Source organism: Nanorana parkeri, unplaced genomic scaffold (assembly GCF_000935625.1).
Source record: "Nanorana parkeri isolate BGI_ZX_2015 unplaced genomic scaffold, ASM93562v1 scaffold660, whole genome shotgun sequence".
Lineage (NCBI taxonomy): Eukaryota > Metazoa > Chordata > Amphibia > Anura > Dicroglossidae > Nanorana > Nanorana parkeri.
In genome coordinates, this window is record NW_017306928.1 from 621762 (window position 1) to 645195 (window position 23434).

The window sequence follows — 23434 nt, forward strand, 5'->3', positions numbered from 1 at the left end:
CTTTTCAAAGGTTTGCTCATCTCTAATGATCATGTGCTAGGGGTCCCACACAAGTTGTAATTTCACAATTCCTCAACAAGTGTATGTTAAAATACACCCATAACATATTTTAAATGCTCATATAACTGTTGTTGCAATAAATTGTCTGGCAACAGGGCCTCTTTAATGGACAATAGTACAGATAACGATAATGATAGTAGACAAGGAACCAGAGACTTATATAATTTAAAGACACATTTTGGGCACCAGAAAAAAATACTCTTACAGTGGGGCCTCCCCGTAATGCAAGGGTTAAATGCTTATAAAGTCTAGGGGTATAGGAATAAGCTGTTACACTTTACCTTTTATCTTGCTCCAGAAGGCTTCCTCCATGCTGTGCTACTGGTCCCCTAAAGCCTTTTTCTAACCACTCCAGCCAGCGGTCCCACTCTGATGTCATCACAAACAACAAAGGACCAATAGCCCTGCATTATACGTGAGGACAGTGGGGCTCACAAGCTGGAGCATCAGAGAGAAAGAGATGAGCACTAGAATTCTGCCAGACAGAAGAATAAGGTAAGAAATATAACTTATTCCACCCCTCTAGACTTAATAGGCATTTACCCCTTGCAGTCTAGGGAGCCCCACTACAAGGGTATTTTTTTTAATCCCGGAGTTCAGCTTCAAGCTTTATGTAACATGTGGATGGTCAAACTCAGATATGCCAACATACAAAGTAATATGCCTTTCATCAAATCTAAAGTATAACATACTTTTTTATTATAATGTCATGATGAGGCCAAACGAAACGTGTGCTGAAAAAAATGTGTCAGCTGCTACTGCTGACCTGTCCATCTAAAAATGCAAGTGGCTTGGCTCTTCTGATGCTTCAGTGAGTCAGGGACCCTGCAGACTAGGAGTTGTAACCTCACCCTGACTGTCTGGCAATGAGCATTCATAGGAGGAGCCCAGCAAGGACGGCCTACTTATTTTTCCAGGTACACATTTCCTTTAATATGAAATAATAGTTTTACTGTCTTCAGAATTTATGTTTTTTTTTTAACAATTAAATAACATGTAGGACAATATCACTATTTATACTAAAAAAGAACACAGAAGACAACATGCAGTTTGTAGCTGACTCACTCAACAGATGATGCATTAGGTGCAGACATAGGGCTGACCTCCTTGGCTTTTTGAAGGGCATGCTTCTGGTTAAATGCTTCCTCTGCTTCCTGTTCATCCTAGAGATAACGAAATCAGAAGTCATCAGATGTTTTCTAAGCAAACCTGTCATCTGCTTTTGCTTGGCACGCTGACCTCTTCCCTTCAGGATTATGGGATCTATGGCATGCCAGATATTATTTTCAGCTTCAGGTTCCTCCCCTCCTGGTGGCACTGCTGACTACTGAAAAATGACTAGTAATTCTGGGCAAAGGATGAGCAGGCATGTTCCTTACTATCTCACCAAAGATCACTCAGAGCCTAAGCGACTTACTGTTACAGGGAAGGGGGGGGGGGGTTTGGGGGTGGCTAAACATATACAAATACAGACATTCAGAAAGTTTCTATTTGCATAAAACTTTTACAGTCTTCATTGGTGCCCACTCTTTGAAGGAAAGGGCCAGTTTAGGCACACAACACAGCAAAGGCATCTTACAATGAACTTGTGCTCACAATGTTCTTTTTTCTTCTTGCCTACTAAATGTAAAAAAATAGGAGCAACATAAAAAAAAAAAAAAGTTTCTATAGTTGCTCAGACACATCACATGCTGGAACACTGACAAGGCAAAACGGCCACAAATCGCTTCAGTATGTACAGCTAGCCTTACAAATACACATATATAAAGACGTGAAATTGTATGTAGAAATGGGAAAAATATTCGATCAAGATCTTCCTTTTATTTCCAGTCTGCACCATAAAAATAAGATCTGGATTTGATTAGTTCCTGTTGGCAACTCCAGTAATTTTAATACTTGTAGGTTTTATAGAAGCGCACCTGCAACATGTTAAGAAACTATATGTGATGTACTTATTAGTAATTTCATAAAGATATACTGTATAGACACAATGGTGGATTAACAAAGGGAAATGCATCATTTTTTAGTGTATACATCGGGTCATTTTCCGTGCGCCAAATCAACAATGCCATTACACAAGTTCTATGTTTTGGGACGCCAGCCACCTCAAATCACATTATAAGTTCTTTGCTGAAGTTCCTATTTAAAGGTTTACTAAACCCTCCCGTTTTTTTACTAGCAAGCAGTAGATATATGCAAAAACTTAAAAAAAACTCCTTTTGAAATAGGTTTAAGCTTACCTGTGCCTTCGCGACGCGCTCCCGTCCGAACATCTGAAGAGTCTCGGGCGGCCGCAAAGGATATTGGGGCAGGCGCATGCGCACTTCAGATGTTCGGCCAGGGGACGAGGAGAGACACAAGGAGAGAGACACAGGTTGTCCAGGACAGCTTTAGTCACAAGGCAATGACAAGCTGACAGTGGATATAGCTGTCCACCGGTGTTTGGATGCAATCACACATGAAGCGATCATCTGAGGTTAGGGACAGAAGATCGCCCCTAGATGCAAAGAGCTTGTGTCCAGGAGCGATCATCTTTCCCTAACCACAGAAAATTGTTTCATGTGCAATTAAATCTGAATACTGGTAGACAGCTGCGGCTGCTGTCAGCCTGCAAATGCTTTTTACAGGATGAGCGACTGTCCGGAGCCACCTGTGATTTCTGCCCAAAGAATCCGCAGTCAGAACTCTTTTCCCCATGTGAAAGGGACCTTAACAAACTGAAGTAATCCTCACATAGCTAGTTTAACACTTTCTTACCTTAGTTAGCTCCTGAGCATTGGCCAGATTGTCCACAGCAATGGCAAGAAATACATTCAGGAGAGTGTCTATCCAGATTAAGGTTAAGAAATATTTTAAATAAGCATAAACATTATGAATACAATGATTTATAGGAAATGTTTACATTGCTCTCTTACCAATGCATTAACAACATGGGGGATATTTATCAAAACTGGTGCAGACAGAACGTGGATCAGTTGACCATAGTAACCAATCAGCTTATCTCTACAGTTTATTCAGTTAAGTTTTGAAAATTAAAGATTAAAGCTAATTTGTTACTATAGATAACTGCTCCAGATTCTGTCTGCTCCACTATTGATAAATTCCCCTCCATGTGTCTTAATTTGTAAACTCATCCTCAGTTATTAAGTGAACATGCAGCTGAAATGGAAGCAGGAAGCATTCTTGGCATATAGGCAGCCCGGTCCTGATAAATGACATACTGTATGTATTACTTTGTATGCATTATAAGTAAATACAAACACATTCCTTAATTAAAAGGAGAGAAATATTGCTCTGGTTTATGAAAGGTGTACATGTGCATGTTAATATCTGACTGCATAGGAATAACATTTATCAACATTATGCATGGTTTTAGTTGATTTAAAGAACAATGGTCATTGTGGTCATGGTGACAGCGCTGCAGTGGCTGCAACTGTGATCTTGGCATCGTTTTTTTAAAGCAGGTGGAGGGCTTCAATGTACAAGCGATTCGGTCACTTGTACCGACTTGTGAAAGCACCCCCTCACCCCCCCACTGCAGCACCCATCGTGGTTTTCAGGCTTTTCCGCTCTTCTGGAGGGTGTGGGACTGTGGAATGTCAATTCCCTGATCACTAAGACAGGAAGTCCTGTGCTCTCAGCGCTTTCTTCTTCAAAGCTGTCACAAGCCCAGCTAATATGCTGGGCTAAACAGGTGATTAAAGGAGAACTATGGGGTTAAGGCTTTTCCCCATAGTTCTCCTTAGGGTAACGGGAGGACACAAACTAGCGTCCTCTCGTCACCTTAAGCTCAGCTACTGCTCGCGGTATACTGAGACGCCGCAGCTGAAGCGGTTCCCATCAATTATGTCTGGATCTGCCCAGCTGCGTGAGTGACAGCTGGCTCTGCCTATCTAGAGGCAGAGCCAGCTGTACCCGCCCCCTCCCCTGTCCGATCCGCCAGTCAGCGCTGGTGGATCGTCGCGGGGAGGGGGGAAAAAATAACAATGTTAAAAAAGTAAAGAATTATAAAATATATACAAATTAACCAAATTTAAAAAAAATTGAAAAGCAACCTTGCCACCCCCTGCCATCTTCATGTGCATGCAAACACATGTGCACGTGTGCATAAACAGTAATTATTGTACCACAGATGTTAGGTATTGCCATGAACGTCAGAGTAAGAGCAATAATTCTAGGGCCATAATTCATGGAAAATGCTAAACTGATGAGAAATAAAGGCTCTAAAGCATCGCCTATGGACAATTTTAAGTACCAAAGTTTTTCACTATTACACGGGTGCACACAGTTTTAAAGCTTGACATGTTTGGTATCTATTTACCGAACAGTATTTTTTAATATTTTACAAAACAAAAAGGGGATTATATTGTGTTTGGGTGCACTAAAATACAGTTTAGAGTATTTATTTTCCCTAAAGATATTGATTTGCTCAAATATCATGCAATATTTATTCTACAGAGCCTCTGCTTTCAGAAAAGTAATTTTCAAGGAGTTTAAAGTGATTTTCTATCCAAAAATTCAGAAATGGTTAAACAAGCTTGACAGCATTACAGTATCTGAAAAGATGTGCTGCAACACCAGATTATACCAGCAGGTGTTACTGCAGGCAAAAGTTGTAGCTCTCTAGGAAATTCTGGAGTCAATGCACTAAAATATAATGCATTCAGTATTTTCACTGCTCTGCATTTTATGGTAATTTCAATTATTAAAAATGTAATTTATTCAAAGTTTTATCACAGATCAGCTGTTTTTTTATATCAACATTGGTAGGTCATGAGAGAAATATAAGAGAGGCCATTGAAACCTTTTTCTAAAAATGCTCATTTGTCAGTAACTCAAAATACTGAAGACGAGGATTATCGTAACATCCAGAAAGAGGAGTCAGCAGTGACAGCTGCCATAAGTGCTATAATAAATTTAAAATATTAAAGGCTTCTGGCAGGTGTAAATTGTAAGGTTCTATGACATGTCTATGAAAAAGATCAGATAATCAGTCTATCATGAATTCTGCTGCCAGACTCATCCACCTCACCAACCGTTCAGCATCCGCCGCCCCTCTCTGCCAATCTCTCCACTGGCTCCCACTTGCCCAATGAATACAATTTAAAATACTAACAATAACATACAAAGCCATCTACAACTCTGCCCCAAACTGCATCACCAACCTCTTCTCAAAATATCACCCAAACCGTCCCCTCTGCTCCTCCCAAGATTTCCTTCTCTCTACCTCGTTACCTCCTCCCTTGCTAACCTCCAAGACATCTCCAGAGTCTCTTCCATTCTCTGGAACTCCCTAAAACAATCTGTCTGCTTATCTCCTACTCTGGCAAACTTTAGGCAATCCTTGAAAACTCATCTCTTCATGGAAGCCTATCCCACCTCCACATAATAACTGTCCTTTTACTTCTTTCCTCAGCTAATCCCACACAATTATTACCTTTTGTATCATTTGCCCCTCCAACTAGATTGTAAGCTCTAACAAGCAGGGCTTTCTAACCCTCCTGTATTGAAATTGTACTGTCTCCCTCCATTTTGTAAAATGCTGTGCAAACTGTTGAGGAGGAGGAAGAAGAGGAGGAGGAGGAAGGAGGAGGAAGAAGAGGAGGAGGAGGAGGAGAAGAAAAAGAAAAAATTCAAGGTGAAGAAGAGGAAGAGGAAGAGGAGGAAAAAGAGGAGGAAGAAGAAGAGGAGGAGAAACAAAATTCAAGGTGAAGAAGAGGAAGAGGAAGAGGAGGAAAAAGAGGAGGAAGAAGAAGAGGAGGAGAAACAAAATTCAAGGTGAAGAAGAGGAAGAGGAAGAGGAGGAAAAAGAGGAGGAAGAAGAAGAGGAGGAGAAACAAAATTCAAGGTGAAAATAAAACATTGACTTGAAAAAAAAAGATTAATGAGAAATAGCCTTGCAATGATTAATTATCTAATGTAAAAAAAAAACAAAAAAAACATTGCACAGTATGTAATATTTATGTATAAGAGCTGGACATTTTCTATAAGAAAAAGTTAATGATGTAAAATAAGGAGCATTGCTGAAAAAAGCTCATATTGACTCCTAAGGGAGGTGGAGGTTTTTTTGTGGTCCTTCAAGAATTTGCTACCAATGCCCCAAGTTCAGATTTGAATGTTCATTTCACTTTCACGCCTGCTTGGATAAATAGGAACAATAGTTTAAAGATCGAAATCTAGCACTAACAAATAATAGCATCTGTTAGAAGCGTCTATGTTTTCAGAAAAGGTAGAGAAGGGGGGTATAGGGGATGGTAGCCCTGGCTGCCTACACACTATGTATCCTGCAGCAACTGGCAACTTTATCTTTTATACAAGATATATAAGACACTATCACCGGCTTAAAAAATTGCACGGAAAACAATCACCTATTTTACATTCTAGCTTGCGTTTTGTTTTTCTATAAATTATTTTTATTCACTTGTAATGTGCCTTTGGACTTGCAAGAAAATTTGACCTGTTATTTCTCTAGCACAGCCCTATTCCTCCTTTGCATGTCATAGCCCTCCTCTCTTCTATGTCTAATTGCTCTTTCTACTGGCCTAGCTCCTTCACCCCCCCGCCACATAACATATTAGCTACTGTAGCTGCAAAAGGACGAATGAAGCTGAATACTATAGAATGCCACTTGAGTGACAGCTCTGGGTCTTCTGGGGCTGCTGACATCACATCCAAGATGGCGGTGCCCAGCAGGAGTCTCAGGGCTTTTGAATGTCTACACATAGGAGACTTTTACATGTAAATTACATGCATACAATATGTTAAAGAAGAACTCCAGGTTGTAGAACAAAATAACCCTTGCAGTGGGCCTAGCCCCGCACTGCAAGTGTTAACTGCAGTTTTTTCTCTAGGAGCGCAGAACGAGAACAGATACTTACCCGATCCTTGCTCCCACCTAGTTGTTAGACTGGCTGCCACAGCCTGTTTTTCCCTGGGCTCCGGAAGCTCTAAGCCCCACTGATGTAATCACATCTAATACAGTCCATTCACCAGTATTATTTGAAAGGATGCATTGGGACATACCACAGCCAGAGCGCAGGGGAGATAGGCGAGGAGTCACTGCCACAGAACCGAGGATCATGTGAGTATATGTTCTTTATTTTTGCCCCTAGAGCAGTTAACCCTTGCAATGCAGGGGTAGCTCTACTGCCAGGGTTAATTTTTCGAAAATCTGTAGTTCTTCTTTAAATGCACATAAAATCTTATGAGATTTTTTTTTCTTTGTTGGTCTGGCAACAGGAACTGTTAAGAAGTAAATTGAGGATTTGGATAACTCTGTAAATAAAGCAGAGGACCTTTTACCAGTTTTCCTTGCCTCCAATCTTTTGCACATGTGCCCTATTCATTGTGGTGATCTCTGTTCTCCCTTTTCACCTGATGCTAAAGCAGCATTGGAATGTCTCCTGCGCTTCTCTTTGCCAGACTAGAATTCAGCTTCTCTTGCTCATAGGTTTAATTCCCCACATGCAAGTCATGGGGTTTGCTTACTAGAGAAATAGAAAATGTTCACTTTCTTTCCTTTCTTGCTCATGATTGGCTTTACCATATTCACTAAGCTAAGTGAACACTCACTTTGCAAAGTAAACTTTCTCTACTGCTTTAATAAATCACCCCCACCGTGCCGTAGGCTTTTCCCACCTCTGAATTGGTTGGCATGGAGGTCTGAGCTCAAATCTTTCTTTTATGGGGCCTTCAACTGATGCCAAAGGTACTGATTATGCCCCCAAAGCATAATGAGTACCTAATTCTAACACTGAGGGTTAAAAGTGCATGGCACATATGCAGTCCTAAGGGTTCTCCGCTGCTGCAGAAGTTGCTCTGCAGTTTTTTATTTGTTTTTTTAAATAAAGCTTTAAAGAAACATCTGTAGGGAGGGCATTTAAGCTAAAACATAGTTTGGGGTTAATGTTCCATTCTAAATGGCCAAGATATGAAAAGATAGTTACCTGATTAGGCTGATTTTGGTTGTATTGGGTGTTGATCTCATGTTCATGGCAGCAACAGACACCAGACTGTTGATTATTCTTCATCAGAAGGTTTTATCAAATGGGTATGAAAATCATTTTTGATCACTATTGTTTGCTTTACTCGCCACTTCCCTAGAAATGTATGAATAGTAGAAGTCTTTTGGAGTGCGCCAGCAGACAGACATGCCTTTGACCATTTGGATCCTACCCACACAGCCCACTGCCCTCATATGTCTAGAGTCATCTAATATAAACTATATACTATATAAATGCAAAGAAAAAGGAAAGGATTACAGTAAAACAATGCAATTAGCGAATTAACTATGTTAAGTGTGGCAAAAAACATGTTATAACTATGATGATTATAATGAACCAATATAGTCACAGTTGATATTACATAAGCGAGAATACAGTGTATAGTGAAGCATTATACATACCATTTCTGCACAGGAGTAATTACGTGATTTTATCATTGTTCTTGCAGTTTCTGTATTTTTTCACACGATTATCTGATAACACACTTTTGAAAAGTGTGGAAAATGTGTTTATAAATGATTTATTTTCAGCGATAATTAGTGGGAATAAAAATATAACATAATGAATGATTTATGCATCTTTGTTGTTAACCAAATAAACAAAAAGAAGTTCTGTAGTTGGGTATATTGTAAAAGCACAGGCAATATACAAACCGATAAATTCAAGTCTTACGACAGATCTGAACATCTGATCTGTTTCAACCAATTTTATTGATTTCCTGCACAAAAAGCAATTTAGTCTTTCACAGTGTGTGCAACATCCGTTTACCGGTTTAGTAATGGTGAAAGACTTTGGCAGGACATGGATGGACGCATTTTGGAAAATTTTAGCATAAATAGTAGAACTTGTGTTGCTCTATGAGTGGCCATAGACAAGATCTGCCTCCCGGAATAAAGGAAAAAAAAAACTATCCTTGTTTAGATTGTGTGTCCACCGTCACTATGGACACCAATCACTGTGGCGCTGCTGCACATTTTCTGTTGTGCACTTTCTTTAGGCCCAGCGGAAACTTTTCCTACTGTAAAAGGGCCAGTTGGTTTTCTTGGCATCCAGGGCAAATATTTCCAGACCTCCCCTGTTGTTGCCCATTAATGGTCTGTTAATTGGCTACTACCAGCCCAGTCAGGACAGAAAGCAGAATGGATCTATCTCCTATATGATGGCTTTAGATTTCACTTAAGCCCAAGTACAAATTCCCTCAGTGTATGCAAACTAGTTAACTGTTAAGTTAACAGTACATTGCCCTCAGTGTGCACCAGCTAGTCAGCTGCTTAAAGCTAGTCAACTGTTAATCCACTCTAATTGGCTTAACAACATGCTTTGTGTTAAGACTGGGAAAGTGTCAGACACTAATGCACCTTATAGGGGGCACTGCTCATAGAATTTAATACCCGGTGACATCATATATGAGTTCCAGTCCAGCTCCTGCCCTGGATTACACACTGGTAAGCAGATCTCAGTAAATTAGAGATTTGGCACTCACCTCTGTGTCTGCAGGATTATTTCATCTGCCACCTCTTTTTAACCTGTATTGGTTAATATTGAGCTCAGTGCTCAGCAAGAAATGGTTGCTCTATATCTCTATCACAAAGGAAATATATCTACAAGTGTAGACATTTTCTAATGTAGGAAAATGTATGCAAGTGATAAAAAACACTTCCAACACTTGGACTTGGTAAGAGCTCATTACCACTTGCAAGGTTGCCTGACTAAACATTGTTTCATAACTGCAAACTGTGCTCCCAACACTTGCAAAAAAAAAAGTGCATATGCTCTCTATGGCCTACATCTGTACTTCTAGTTAAAAATCAGCTTGCACATATTAGAGATGTGTAAATTGATTGGTGATCCATTGGTCTGACACAACCCGACTGTTGCTGTCATTAAGATATTCTTAACGACTGGTTTTGTACAACTGAACCTAAAAGTGATATTTGTTTTTCTTTTCATTACAGGCAGTCTTCCTGTTATGCTCATAGACATGCATGCCTGCCAATTGATTATGAGGGAGACCAACGTTACTTGCTGTAATTTATCATTTATATTATCCTATGTACCACAAGTGGTGAGTACACCCAAAGGTGGGCAACAATACCAAAAGATCCAAGGTAAATGAAAATCAAGTCAGGAACTATGAGAGATGCCACCATGGGAGCACAAAGAGACACAAAATGTCTGCAGGTATCTCAGCACACCAGACTCCATACAAGTGAAATGACCCTTAAAACAATGAACCCTTCAATGACCAGACTGGCTGATCTTCTGACACCTGCATTAAGCTGACAGTAAAAAGCCATGGCTTTGGAGATAACACTGATAGTCAGTCACTCTTACAAAGAGTATAAGTGAGATGCACTTCAAGTAAATGGGCACATACTGTATATAACAAAACCGTTCAATGAGTCCTACAGTTTGCCTCTACACTACTATAGTGTCAAAAGATGACCTTAAAATAGGGGTCATGGAGGTATATGTGAGATATTAGAACAATTCTATGAAAGCTTGAGAACTACTTCTCACAATGCAGAAAGTGTTTAAAAATATTCTACCATTCTGTATCGTTGGCAGTTGTCTGCTTTTTTAGCACACTACACCATAGCCACACAAACAACTCTGATATTTGATGTAATAATGTTCTTGTTTAACACAAGAAAAAGCCTTCACCTCTACCCCACTAAGTTAACTTCACTATATAAGAGTATATATCCAACACCCTTTATCCTGCATGCAAAGGTCTGACTTCTGCTCTTGTATAAAGTTTTTATTTATGCCTTTAGTCTTCCATTACCAAGACTCCTATACTCCTTATTTATGGAACTCTCTATGGAACTTTTCTCAGCTAGAGGTAACATAGCCCTGTTTAAGTACCAATTTGCAGTCCTACATAGGGCTGAGGTGTCTCTCCCCATCCCATGTGACTGCTCTAGGTGCCTGAGCAGACACCACCAAGCATGACTTTCCTTTGAATGGGTCTCTGAAAAATAGTAGTGCTACAAAACTTAATAATAGTTGTACTGTAATGAAGGTATCAATAAAAGTGAAACTCATATACTCAAGCCAATACTTGTGCGCCATTTGAATCATTCCAATCATACGCTACAACTGCTTCTTAGCAATAATAAAAGGTTGCTAATGAGCAGATAATTAAAAACCTTTAGTGTAAACATAACATCACATTATCAGGATACAGTTGCCAAACAGGGTGAGAATGATGAAATAAATGGACGACCACATCCCAGAACGAACTCCACCCTGTGAGCGGATTCCATTGTACATCACCTCGTTCCAATCCTCTCCTGTTAGGATCTAAAAAACATTTAATAAAACAACCGGGATATTTTACATAACAAGCTAGAACAACTCAACAGCTTCTAACTGACCACATCTGACAATTCCACAAAGATTATGACTGGTTTCTATAAGCAAGAAGAAAAGTTCGTCTTAGTACACTTTACATTGTACTGTACAATAGCACATTGCTATGGGTGCTATGATAAAAAGCATCTAAAGTAAATGATCTTGTTGCCCATTGCAGTGAGATTGCTGGTTTCATTCTACAAGCAGAGCATTAGAACCATTTAGGCAGACTTCTGGTTGCTCAAAGCCATGACCCCAGCTTTTCTTTCGAACACTTCTAATGTAAGAGAGAGTTCTCTCTTCAAGCCTTTACTGACTCTATTTACAAAATCGGAGAGTGTGTTTGAGTATTAATTGGTTTAATCATTTGCTATAGGCAAAACGTACCTGAAAAACTGTCATGATCGCTGCTGGAAAGGTGTCAAAATTTGCAGAAGGCGTGCCATCATTAAAATTAAATCTGTAAAATATAACAAAATTTTTTCAAATTCCAGAAAATCTATCCAGGTCTGTCTTGTGAAACAGACAGATTGGGCCAGTGTGCAACCAATCATTTGTTAACTAATACACAAAGAAACAAAAGTATTTATTGGTATACCTGTGCAGTTGCATAGTGCCTAAGGGTGTGTAAGTGGGTGTAAGATGATTGCATGTTAAGCAAAATATACAGCTAAGTCTGGATCATAAAATCTCTAACTTGTAACTATGATCTACTGGTAATGAAATGTACCAGGTACTTTTTTTTTATTCCATGAAATGTGTTGCATATAAAACATAATTTTATTTTAATAAATTCTATATATTTTAATGGCCAGATTCTGGCCAACCTACTTTCTCCCCACCAGTTCAAGGTAGCGTTCTTCCTGGGCACTTCTGCTTATTGTTTTTCTTGGATTCTTTTCCCTTGCTACTTTTTACACCATATCAGTCATAGGACCGTTGAAACATTGAGAGCAACCTATCTACTGAATCAAAAGTTTGTGTAAAGACGGACATTTTCACCACACATTCCCAGGTTACAGAAACCTTTGCGTCTCTTGCAACCACAACATAATGCAGAATACAGTATCTTTGCTCATCAACCTAAACCAACACTGGACTCCAAAACAACTACACCATAAATAATCTCTCTCACTTTACTGGACCCCCCTCCCCCACCACTTTCTTTCCTCTCTGTGTTTTGCCATATACCATAGGTCTGTAAAATAGACAAAGTTGCCGGCGGATTTCCCAACACTTTTGTGCACTTCATCATGTTAATGCCTATCAGTATTTTTACTGGTGATATCTCTGGAGTTAAGTGGATCATTCAGTACAAGCTCAATGTTCCAATGGGAGATTCCTGGCTGTTTTGCTTGCCTTTTTAATATCTCGATTATGGTATTTCTTAATGATTGCCATCGACAATCAAACATGCCTCTGTCCTTAAGTAAACCGTCATCTCATCAGCTTCCAATACTAACCCAACACAATATTTATTTTAAGCTAATAATCCATATCACAGAGTCATATAGGGAAAATTGTCAATTTGAAGAAGCTTTCTTTAAAGACGATTCTTCTTCATTCCTTCTAGATTAAGGAAGGTATAATATTCTCCTGCTGACCCCAAGTAAAGGCTGATGTTCAACTTCATTCCAATAAAAAAAGAGACCTTGTCACTAGTAATAACAATTAAGACAGAAGCAGCCTGTAAGAGAAGATTAATAATACTTACTGTACCTTTCCAGTGGGCAGCAACTCCAGTCTCACTAGGTCCTGCAGATCTACAGATGTTGCTGGTATCACATGTTCCAGATGTGTTTGATGTCTGGTCCCCCACTGCACACTGTGATTCCACCCACTAGCCACTACGTCACTACAACATCTTTGAATTATAGAATCAATGTACTGAAGCCAAGATCCAGAAATACAGCCAAGGAACTAGTTACCTCAGAGAGGTCAGCAATGGCAGCCTACATATTTCTCTCTTGGCAGGTGTTAAGGCAATATTCATATAGGATGCATCGAGAAGAAAGGCTTACAGGTGATAGGTGTCATTTTTCTAAGCACTAACTTGACCCAAGTTTTTTACCTGTACTACTTTAAAAAAAAAGTTGGACAATATAATGTAATACACCCTAATGTGTACAGATGTGCTTTTACTTCATGTGTATAATCAGGTTTTATTCAGGCTTGCATCCATTTGTAGAACTCTAATGAAAGCCTAGAAAATGATACCTCTGTGTCTTGATAAGCTAGAAAATATCTTACTGGAATTGCATACATCATTTTGTCTTCTCATCAAAAATGCAGCCAGCATATTCAAGTCATCATAAGCATTTGGTGTGATTTTCCAACTCTCGGGCTATGTACAATTAAGCTTATTGTTGTTCTGTAAAACACTCTCCTATCTATATTCATTGTGGCTTTTTTCCTCCAGAGTGTATAAACCATTACTTCTCATGTCTCCTTAGATTAGGGTGCTTTATCATCCCCATAGTGGTGGTAAGCAATGTTTACTATATTCTAACACTTGCTGAATAGGATGTGATCAATATTACACTAATTTCAGTAAATTAGAGCTCCTGTCAATCACCAGAATATGGTGAACGAGATAAGGTCTATATGTTATGGCTGATCTTGCTGTTGTGATTGTTAATAGTGATTAAATGTTAACTCTCTCACTGGGCCAGGTAGTATTTGTTATTATTATCAATTCAGAAGATGCTTTAGAGAGTATATTGAATTATTTTTATCAGTTTCTGTAACAGCACTTGAATCTTTCTGGCACAGCCATATAATAACACACACATTCTAGAGTCAGTTTAAAGACTCAAGAATACAGCATTTTATGAGACTATCTGAGACCCGCTGCAATAGGCTGTTCTGCCCAGGGTAGTGCAAAATATCTGAAAAGGAACCATTCAGATGCTTTGCACTGTGCTCAGCAAAACAGTCAATTAGGACTGAAGATATATACTACACCTTACAATAAAGGATTGTAAGTCTGAAGATTTTAGTCTGCAAATCAGATTAATCATGCACCTTCAAAGCATTTAACAATCTTTAAACAGCTATATTCAAATCCTCCAGTTCAGCGAGAGTGTGGGAGTGTTAAGAACAGATTTTAATGGGTGTGCCTGTTGCAGATTAAAACAATCTTATAGCAGGTTTCAGAAAGATTTGATCAAGCATGCTTGAAGCTTGCTAAAAGTTTGTAGAAGCCACTGCTGCCCCTCTCTTTCACAGTCTGAATCCTGCATACAGAAAGGTATTTAAAGAATAAGGCCCCTTTTACAGGGGCTGATCAGGAAGGGGTGCATGGATCCCCTCCTGATCAAAGCAGTGCAGATTGGATGTCAAGGCTGGGGCATCCACGTCTGTCCAGTTTTTTTCCCCTGAGCACTGTTCCTGACTTCTTGTTTTAGGGTGACTCCTTTCTCAAGCAGAGTGCTATGCAGTCACCCTTGTGTGTGTTAGTAACCTGTGTGTGTCTCCACAAACACACAGACACAGCACATCAAGCTACTTCCCTCCCTCTGCCCCCCTCTAATGATCTTGTACTGGACAGGAAGTTCAGGGGAGGGAAGCTGAGAGACTTGGAAGCAGCTGTTCAGAAATATGATGACTAATGTGTGGGCAAAAGTGTAAAGCAATGCTTTGCTGGGCAATGCATGTTTGTTAGATCTGGATTCATTATTGAAAAAAGTTTGAGAGTTTTATACTACTTTAAGTGTGCATTTCTTAAGTGTGCCACAGTTAGTAAGAACACTAAAGCACTAAAGCTGAGATTGCACAGAAATTGAACACTCCTAAAATCCAGCTTTCACTCTTCTAAATTTATAAAATATGTTTCGCTTTAAAATATGATGAAATATGGCTAATTTTTGAAGTACACACACACACACACACACACACACACACACACACACACACACAAACATATATACTGTATATATACTTTTCCGAAAAAGCAAATTCCCTGGCAAGACATATAACCGACCACAGCACAGGCTAATACCAAAGTGGGATTAATGCATTACTATAAGTGCTCTGTCAGAGTGTTTGTACTTATTCAGTGATGTCTGTTGAGATGTAGGAAGAATGCAAAGAGACAGCAATTATATAATACTAGACATAAAAATAAAATAGTAAACACTGATGTACCTGCCACCATAGAGCTGCATTCCCAGAAGAGCAAACACAACAATAAAGAGAAAAAGAAGGAACAGCAGACTGATAATTGACTTCATGGAATTCATCAAGGATACGACAAGGTTCCTCAGTGAGGCCCAGTATCTAAAAAACATAGATAACATGGACTGGTTACATAAACACAGATAGCCTTGATATGTGATGACACTGTAAGCAATTGGTGGAAATGCGTCTGACAAGTTATATGGAGGATGATAACACTTGCTCTTACTTTGTTATTTTAAAAATTCTTAGAAGACGCAGTGCTCTAAGGACGCTAATTCCAAAAGATGTCCCAGGTCTAAATATAGCCCAAATGACTTCAAATATACTTCCAATTGTCACCTAACAAAGAGAAATATTTTTGTTAGATTTACTGAATAAAAACATGACCTACTTTTTTTAAGAGCCATACAATATTTTTCAACGCAAAGATACAGTAATTGCCGCAGCATCTTATCAAAAAATACAAAGTAGGCCAAACTGTAATTTATCTGGATGCAATTTATTAAAAGGTCAGTCCACCCAAAACTAGTAATTACAATTTTTTTTATTAGATGATTGAGAGTTAAACCACTTGACTGTTTCTTGCTTCTATCGGGGACACGTTGGATTGATCTCTGTGCTGGAGTTTGCAGGTCTCCACATCTGTTGTGGTCATTATGACAAGCTTCCACTCCCCCTAGTTCTTTTATTAATTTTATGTTATGGAGCATGCAACAGCAGAACATGGAACAAGCAAAGGTGATCGTGAACACCTAAAACTCCCAAATGGACAGGAGGCATCAGTAATTATAGCAGGGGGAACTTGCTGCTGTAGTATCCAAAACACTCAGGCCACTGAGATCCACTTGTAAAGATTGCTTTTTTTCCCTACTCTGATATCAGAAGAATAATGTTCAGTAGCCACTAATGGTGTTATTGTGACTACTAGTGTGGGATTATGTGGTATTCTTCTAGTTCCTTTGCACTTTCACCAACACTACTATACTATAAATTATATGGGCAAATGTTTGTGAACATTCCAGTTCATCCCACAGGTGTTCAGTAGGGTTGACACAAAGTCCTCCAAACCAAAAGGTGTCAAACCATGTCTTTGACTCTCACTTTAGGGAGGTTTTTCTCTCATGTTGACTTGTCAGGGCAGGGAGTAAAGAATGTTTTGACTAAAGATATACAGTATTAAGGTAAAGCTGTTGTGCATTTTCAGCAATTACAAGCTATTCGTGTTATATTTACCTGAAAGCAACTGTAAATATATATATATATATATATTTTTGCTTTTCCCACATTTGGATGATTGTATCTCACTCAGTTGGCTATGTGCATATCAGGGAGTGTGACCATAATCCCTGCTAAAAGACTGCTGATGCAAGATCAAGGTCACATATAGAGACTATTGTTTTCAATCAGCTTGACACACCCTGCATTTCTAACAAGTCTACCTGACTGCTCTTATGTACATATATCATTACAAATTACACACTTTTTTGTAAACAATAACACACATATGAGATTCTTTACAATAAGATGACTGCATCTTGGAAAAAGACGCAACAGCTGTGTTCCCTAAGCAAATAATGTGATGTTATCTTTCATTTCATAACCTTCTCAACAAATATGCAGAGCCTTTAAACATGTGCATTTGTGCATAGGTCTATAGCTTTCTTTCACTTTGTTTCACCAGTCAGGCACTGAAGAATTCAGAAGACTATATCCTTTCTCACCCCACAGTCAAAACAGTTGAAGGAGGAGTGAAAGTAGAGTCTTGGACCCATCCCATACATCTTGAAAAACATCTCCACCATAAATAACCCAAGAAACAAAAATTCTGCATAGTCTGGAAAACAGCAAAGAAAACAAACATTTCATTAAATATAACTAAAATGCAATAATACAGTGTCAATGCACTTATTATTATTATTATTATTCAAAATGTATTTAGTGCCAACAGGTTATGCAGCGCTTTACATAAATATATAGAGACTGTACAGTTATAATAAAATTCAATACAGGAGTGTTAGGAGGGCCCTGCTCATGGAGAAGTCCTGGAGGCAAGCATGGGAGGAGGTGACCAAGGGGCTGTAGAGTAAAACGTCTTGGGAGAAGCAGAGGAGATGGTTTGGTGATATTTTAAGATGGGGTCGGTGATGTAGCCTGGGGCAGAGGTGTGGATGGCTTTGTATGTTATTGCTAGTATTTTACATTTTATTTGTTGGGTGATTGGGAGCCAGTGGAGTGATTGACAGAGAGGGATGGCAGACCAGTATTAAGGTAGGCAAACGAGGATGGAGTTGCAAAAGTCGAAGTGAGAGGTAGCAAGGGAGTGAAGTAGAAGCTTTGTGGTGTGTCATTGGTTAAAAAATTGCTAATTCTTGAAATATTGCGGAAGTTAAGGCAACAGTAATTGAATGTGGGGCCAAAAGGAGAGGTCAAAATCCATGATTACACCATGTGCCCTGACCTGAGGAAAGGGGTTGATCGATGTAATGTTAATCACCATGGAAAATTTGGGGGTGGGGATGGGGCAAGGGGATATTATGAGCTTAGTTTGGGCCGAATGAATTTGAGGAAGTGGTGTGACATACATGTTAATATGTCAGTGAATCAATTAGTGAAGCATGAGGAGAGAGAAGGGTGAGCTGAGGAAGTAAAACATAGATTTGGGTGTCATCAACCTAGAGACGATATTGGAAGTTGTGGGAGGTTATCAACATAAAGGAGTAGGAATGTTCACTCATATAATAAATAAACGGAGACGATGTTCACTTTAAATTCCCAATCATGTTTAAGGCAAAGTAAATAGAAAAAGCAATATTGCCTATGTACTCGTCAAATACCAGGTCATGTTTGAGTAAAAGGAAAACCAGAACATTTGCATGAACACAGTGGACACAGAATTATACTTTACAGTACACATGGGAAGCACAGTGACTCAGTGGTTAGCACTACTGCTTTGCAGAACTGAGGTTTGAATACAGGTTAGGCCAGGACACTATCTGTATAACACTACTGCCTCAGCTTTGCTAGTTCCACCTTCCTTGTACTCCTTGTACTGTAACTCCAACACACCTACCAATATTTTTTACTCCCAATAAACCTCCTTGGTTACTTACCTTTAACAGAGATGGCTATTAGGGAAATAGTGATGAGTCTGCAATGTAAAATTGTGGTTACAGACACCAGATGCCATAATAGATTGGCTCATACAGTAGTTGAATTAGAAGTGGTTTTTATAGCATTGCATATATGCAATATAGGGAAGGAGGAATACCAAGACCAAGGCAAGGGATCCAGAGGCAATGAAGTGCCAGGTTAACACATTTTACCTTGAAAAGGTTAAATATGCTAAAAAGAAAAATAATTTGAAGGTAATAACAGTGCAGAAAACAATTGCTTCTGGTTAGTGAGACACTGGAAACAGGAGATTAATAAATGTTAGTCCCGTGCTTCACAAGCCAAGACATATTTGTAGCCATACAATACAGTTCTTATAAGTAAAACCTGTACTAACGCTAGCTAGCTTACTATAGTGCTACCTATTTTAACATTAAAAAAACAGTAAAATTCTGTAAAAAGTTAAATAGAACCCCATCTAATTTTTTTTCTAGTTTTAGGTACAGTTGGAAAAGTTTAAAATCTCTGTCAGGCTGTGACCCTGTTGGGGGAGATTCATTCCTACATTTTATCGTGGTACTCCAACCGAAATAGCAGGAAAAGGTCACCCAAAAAAGGGCATTTTGCCTAATTTGGGGGAAAATATTCCCATAGCTTTTTTATGACACAGAAAGTGAGGGAAAATCTTTCCTGCAGGCACACAGACAGCAATAAAAAAACCTGACAGAGGTGCCAACCATTCCCCATGCTGTCCAGGACCAGAAAAAAAGTTATGGCTGAAGTTCCTGTTTACGAGCACACTTACACAGGATATGTGAGAGCCAGTGAACCTGTTTATGATGAACAATGGCCACACAGGCAGTGTTTAATGCTACTACTCCCAAAACCAGCCAATAAAAGACCTGGGATTTGATCATGTGTCGTACAGATATACGTAATAATCTTTCTTTGTGGCGAAAATAAGATGCACCATCCATTTTGTTGCTCTTGATACTGGCTCTGGCAAGGGGAGTGCCTGCAATGGACAGAAAATAGCTTAGTTAATTGATATATTAAAGTGCATACATGTACTGATCATAATGCTGAAAGAGTCAATAAGAACAGTTTCTATAGTGAATATTTTTATATTTCCCCCACAATACAAGATTTCTCCATTGTAGACCCTACTCTCAGAAATACACAAATACATTGCATCACAATGCATTAAAGCATGTCACTTAGAGAAGCCCCTTAAATGTAAAAAAAAATAAAAGAGGGGCAACTCACCGACAGAGGATATATCGACACAGTGGTCCTCATTCGTGTCCCGGTTCATGGCTTCTGTTCTACTCCTTTTAATTGTTGCTCTTCTGAGAACTGTAAGTACAGAACACAAGGAATAAGTCACCCTGTTCTGTCCAGAAACATATTTATAAATGAACATTATATGCAGCATTGTTAAGTGCTTTACAGGGCTGAATAAATAACAACCTGCAATGCAATCACTCATCTTACCTTCTAAAGCTGAGGTCCCAGAATTTTTATTTTCTTCTGCCAGCATCACTTCCTCTGAAAAACAAAGCGCAAATACATTGAAGTGTAAAGAACTTACACAAAAAAACTTTAGTTCGGCACAAAATGACTGAATAAGTATTAAAGGATGCAAATTAGATTATCCAATCTTTAAAGGGTTTACATGTTATTTCCATTTTAGATAGGGTAGGGAATAGTTTCTATTTCTGTTCTGGTGACTCAACATTTTGGATTATCTATCATTTTCAGTCAATGGTCACCAAGACAAAGAGAGATAGTAAGTCATCCTAGTGAGCAAAAAGATAAATCTTAATGGGTTCCTAAACCTGAAAAAAAATTGATTTATAGTCAAATTCCAAACAAAACTTTAAACCTTTCCTGAGAGAAATATGGAGGCAGCCATTAATGGTATCCCTCTAAACAAATGTTTTGCCTGACAGTTGAGCTGACGCTCTAGTTTTAGTAATTTCTGAGTCACTAACTTGAAGCAATTATGTAGATATGCTGCAAAGGAATTCCACTGACATAGCAATTTACTTTGTGAAAACATACAAATACAGCCCATTTACCTGTAAACTGACACATATAATCTTCCCAAGCTGTGCACAGGGTCATACTGACCATAAGACACTCATGGAACAGAGCTTAGGGCAGCACTGAGAAATCAAATTTATTTTAAAACATTTTTTTATTTTACATCTTTTCTTTTTTTCTCATTTTTATGGCTACATCTGCATATTTGTGGTGAAATCTAGCAAGAACATGCAACACAGAAGGGGCACTCAGAACACTGCTTGGGATTCTGGGGCAGCAGAGGCAGTGTTGTTAGCTCACAACATGATGTTAGAAGCTCGCTTGATTTTTGGCAGATCAACAGGTATATTTCTGTACCTGTAGCATTTTTTAAAGAGATAAAACATAAGCAAATGTGCACATATTGTGGAGGCTTACTGGATTGTTTTATGCTTTGACATACACTTTTAGTGTTAAATATTGGACAGTTATTTCAGTGTCTATAAAGATATAAAAAACTTTACCATACTAGATATAGAAATAAATGGCTTATTTAGCTCTTCAAATATAGTAACATGAGTTGCAGGGTTAATGGTTCTTTAACATTTTCTCTTGTTCAAATGATTTCATGAGAACCTGAAGATGAAATGAGTTGTGAAGAGCCATTGTCATTACTAAGAAGGCTTAAGTGCGGAGATATTCACTCACCAGCTTTATCTATCCATGCTCGATAGCCATTCAGTTCCCTTTCAATCTGCTGCTGCCTGCGCAACTTCATGAAGGCCCTCCTGTTCTCCACACGCTCCCTCTCTTTGGCAAATTCACTGCAAACAGAGGTGTTAATTAATACTGAATAAATTAAGCATACATCCTCTGTTCTGGGGCAGAAAAGTGGAAAAAATAAATGTCACACGATAACATGGGTTCTCTGAGGTAAACAGGCTACAGTTAAATTAAATCAAGCAGATGGCAGCCATATTTGAAGCACTAATTAAAGTGGAACTTCAGGAACATAATACACAGTTCAACTACTGGAACCCACCACTTATCTCAGTATAGCCAGGCAGATGAATCCCTATTTATGATTTCCTCTTAACTTTCTGCATCATCACACTGATGATTCATTGTCCAATGGGCATACACGTGGTACAGGAAGCTGTAAAGATAACTCTGAAAATTGTGGAGTCTTCTCCAGACTGAAGAAGTGTATCAATCACAAGACCAGCTAGAGAAAATAGTAGGGTTGCACAGATACCAAGTACAGTACTCGGTACAAGTACAAGTACATGTACCGATACTTTTGAGCTCCAAGACTAGACTAGAGAAAAATTCAAAAATTAGAAGGCAGCTGTCATTTGTAAGGAGCACACGGAGCTTCTGGGATTTTTACATCTCTGCTTTAATGTATGATTTTGTTTTTATAAATATAAATAAAGGGATGCACAGATACCAGTTTTGCGAGTACGAGTACTGGTACTTTGCCGAGTACTTACAAGTACGAGTACTGATACATTTTTGTTCATTGTCATGTGACAGTTTTTCTAAATCAATACAGGCTAATGATTTCAGGACAGTGGTGGAGTTCCAGAGCCAGGTCCCAGATGCAACCGCTGCAACCCTGGTAGTTCTCATGAAAAGGCCAAGTATCTGCACTGGTACTCGAAAAGTATCTGTGCATCCCTAGAAAATAGCAAATCCATTGTTTCAACAACAATGGGTATGCAGTTTTCAACCCATGTTCCATCACTGTTTCTGATTCTGATTCACATTAAAGTAATCTATTTTTTAAGAATTACAAACACGACATGGATGCCTCTGCAAAGATCAAAGCCCCCCCAACCAACAGACACTAGCTACATCAATGTTAGGGGTGTCCACACACTTTGACTTATCTGATTCCCACTCCCACAGGCTCCAATACTGGTCCCTGCATCCTCTTCCCCCCTTCGCTCCGGGAGTCGAAGGCCTGCTGATGTCATTACATGCAATGCAGTGCCATAGCCCCCATTATATGTGAGGACACTGATTGACAATCTACGAGTCAGGGGAGTAGGGGAGTAGGGGAGTAGGGGAGAGAGGAGAGGAGAGTGAGCGCAGACTGCTGGGGAGCGGAGATCAGGTAAGTAGAAGTCCTTTACAACATAGCCCTAGACATAAACGAGCAGTTAAAGTTTGCAGTGTGGGGGTCGTTTTTTTTTAAACCAGAGATTGGATTTAACCTAGAAAAAAGCCTGCTTTTGTTTTAGTGACAATACTCTGTAAATAACTAAAGCAACAATGTGTCCAAATGAAATGCTTAATAAATGTGTGGAAAGGTCACAAGGTATACAAGTAGAGATGAGCAGAGTGATTTCAGTAATGTATCTTTAATTAGAGGGTGTGTTCTTGGCAGGGTGTTTTTAGTGTAGTTTAGTTAATCTAATTTAGCATTTTTAGTGTTTTTCCTTTATGTTTGCATATTTGATTATTTGTTTACTGTACCTCTCATTTTTTTTTTATTTCACAGTTATGTTAGTATGGACAATGTAATGTGGCCAGAGGACAGCAAAATATCCAAGCATCTAGCATTTTCATAAACAAAGACAGGCCCTGTATTTGTCTTCCAACAGGTCTATTTTAATCAAAGTTAGTATTCAGGGGTGTCCCTACACTTTTTGTTGTGAAGCAGCAGGGGGTGGCCATTCATGCACGCTACTGGG

At 38.9% G+C, this 23434-nt stretch overlaps 1 protein-coding gene across 1 annotated transcript in view; it reads right to left on the reverse strand.

Moving 5' to 3' along the window:
- Positions 1 to 23434, reverse strand: part of CACNA1E (calcium voltage-gated channel subunit alpha1 E) — a 280243-nt gene that overhangs the window by 58370 nt on the left and 198439 nt on the right. The window contains 11 exon segments of the mRNA XM_018563377.1: positions 1126 to 1223; positions 2818 to 2885; positions 11252 to 11369; positions 11808 to 11880; positions 15567 to 15698; positions 15826 to 15938; positions 17321 to 17433; positions 19516 to 19725; positions 19977 to 20066; positions 20205 to 20258; positions 21444 to 21559. Of these exon segments, the coding sequence (XP_018418879.1) occupies positions 1126 to 1223; positions 2818 to 2885; positions 11252 to 11369; positions 11808 to 11880; positions 15567 to 15698; positions 15826 to 15938; positions 17321 to 17433; positions 19516 to 19725; positions 19977 to 20066; positions 20205 to 20258; positions 21444 to 21559 (1185 nt within the window).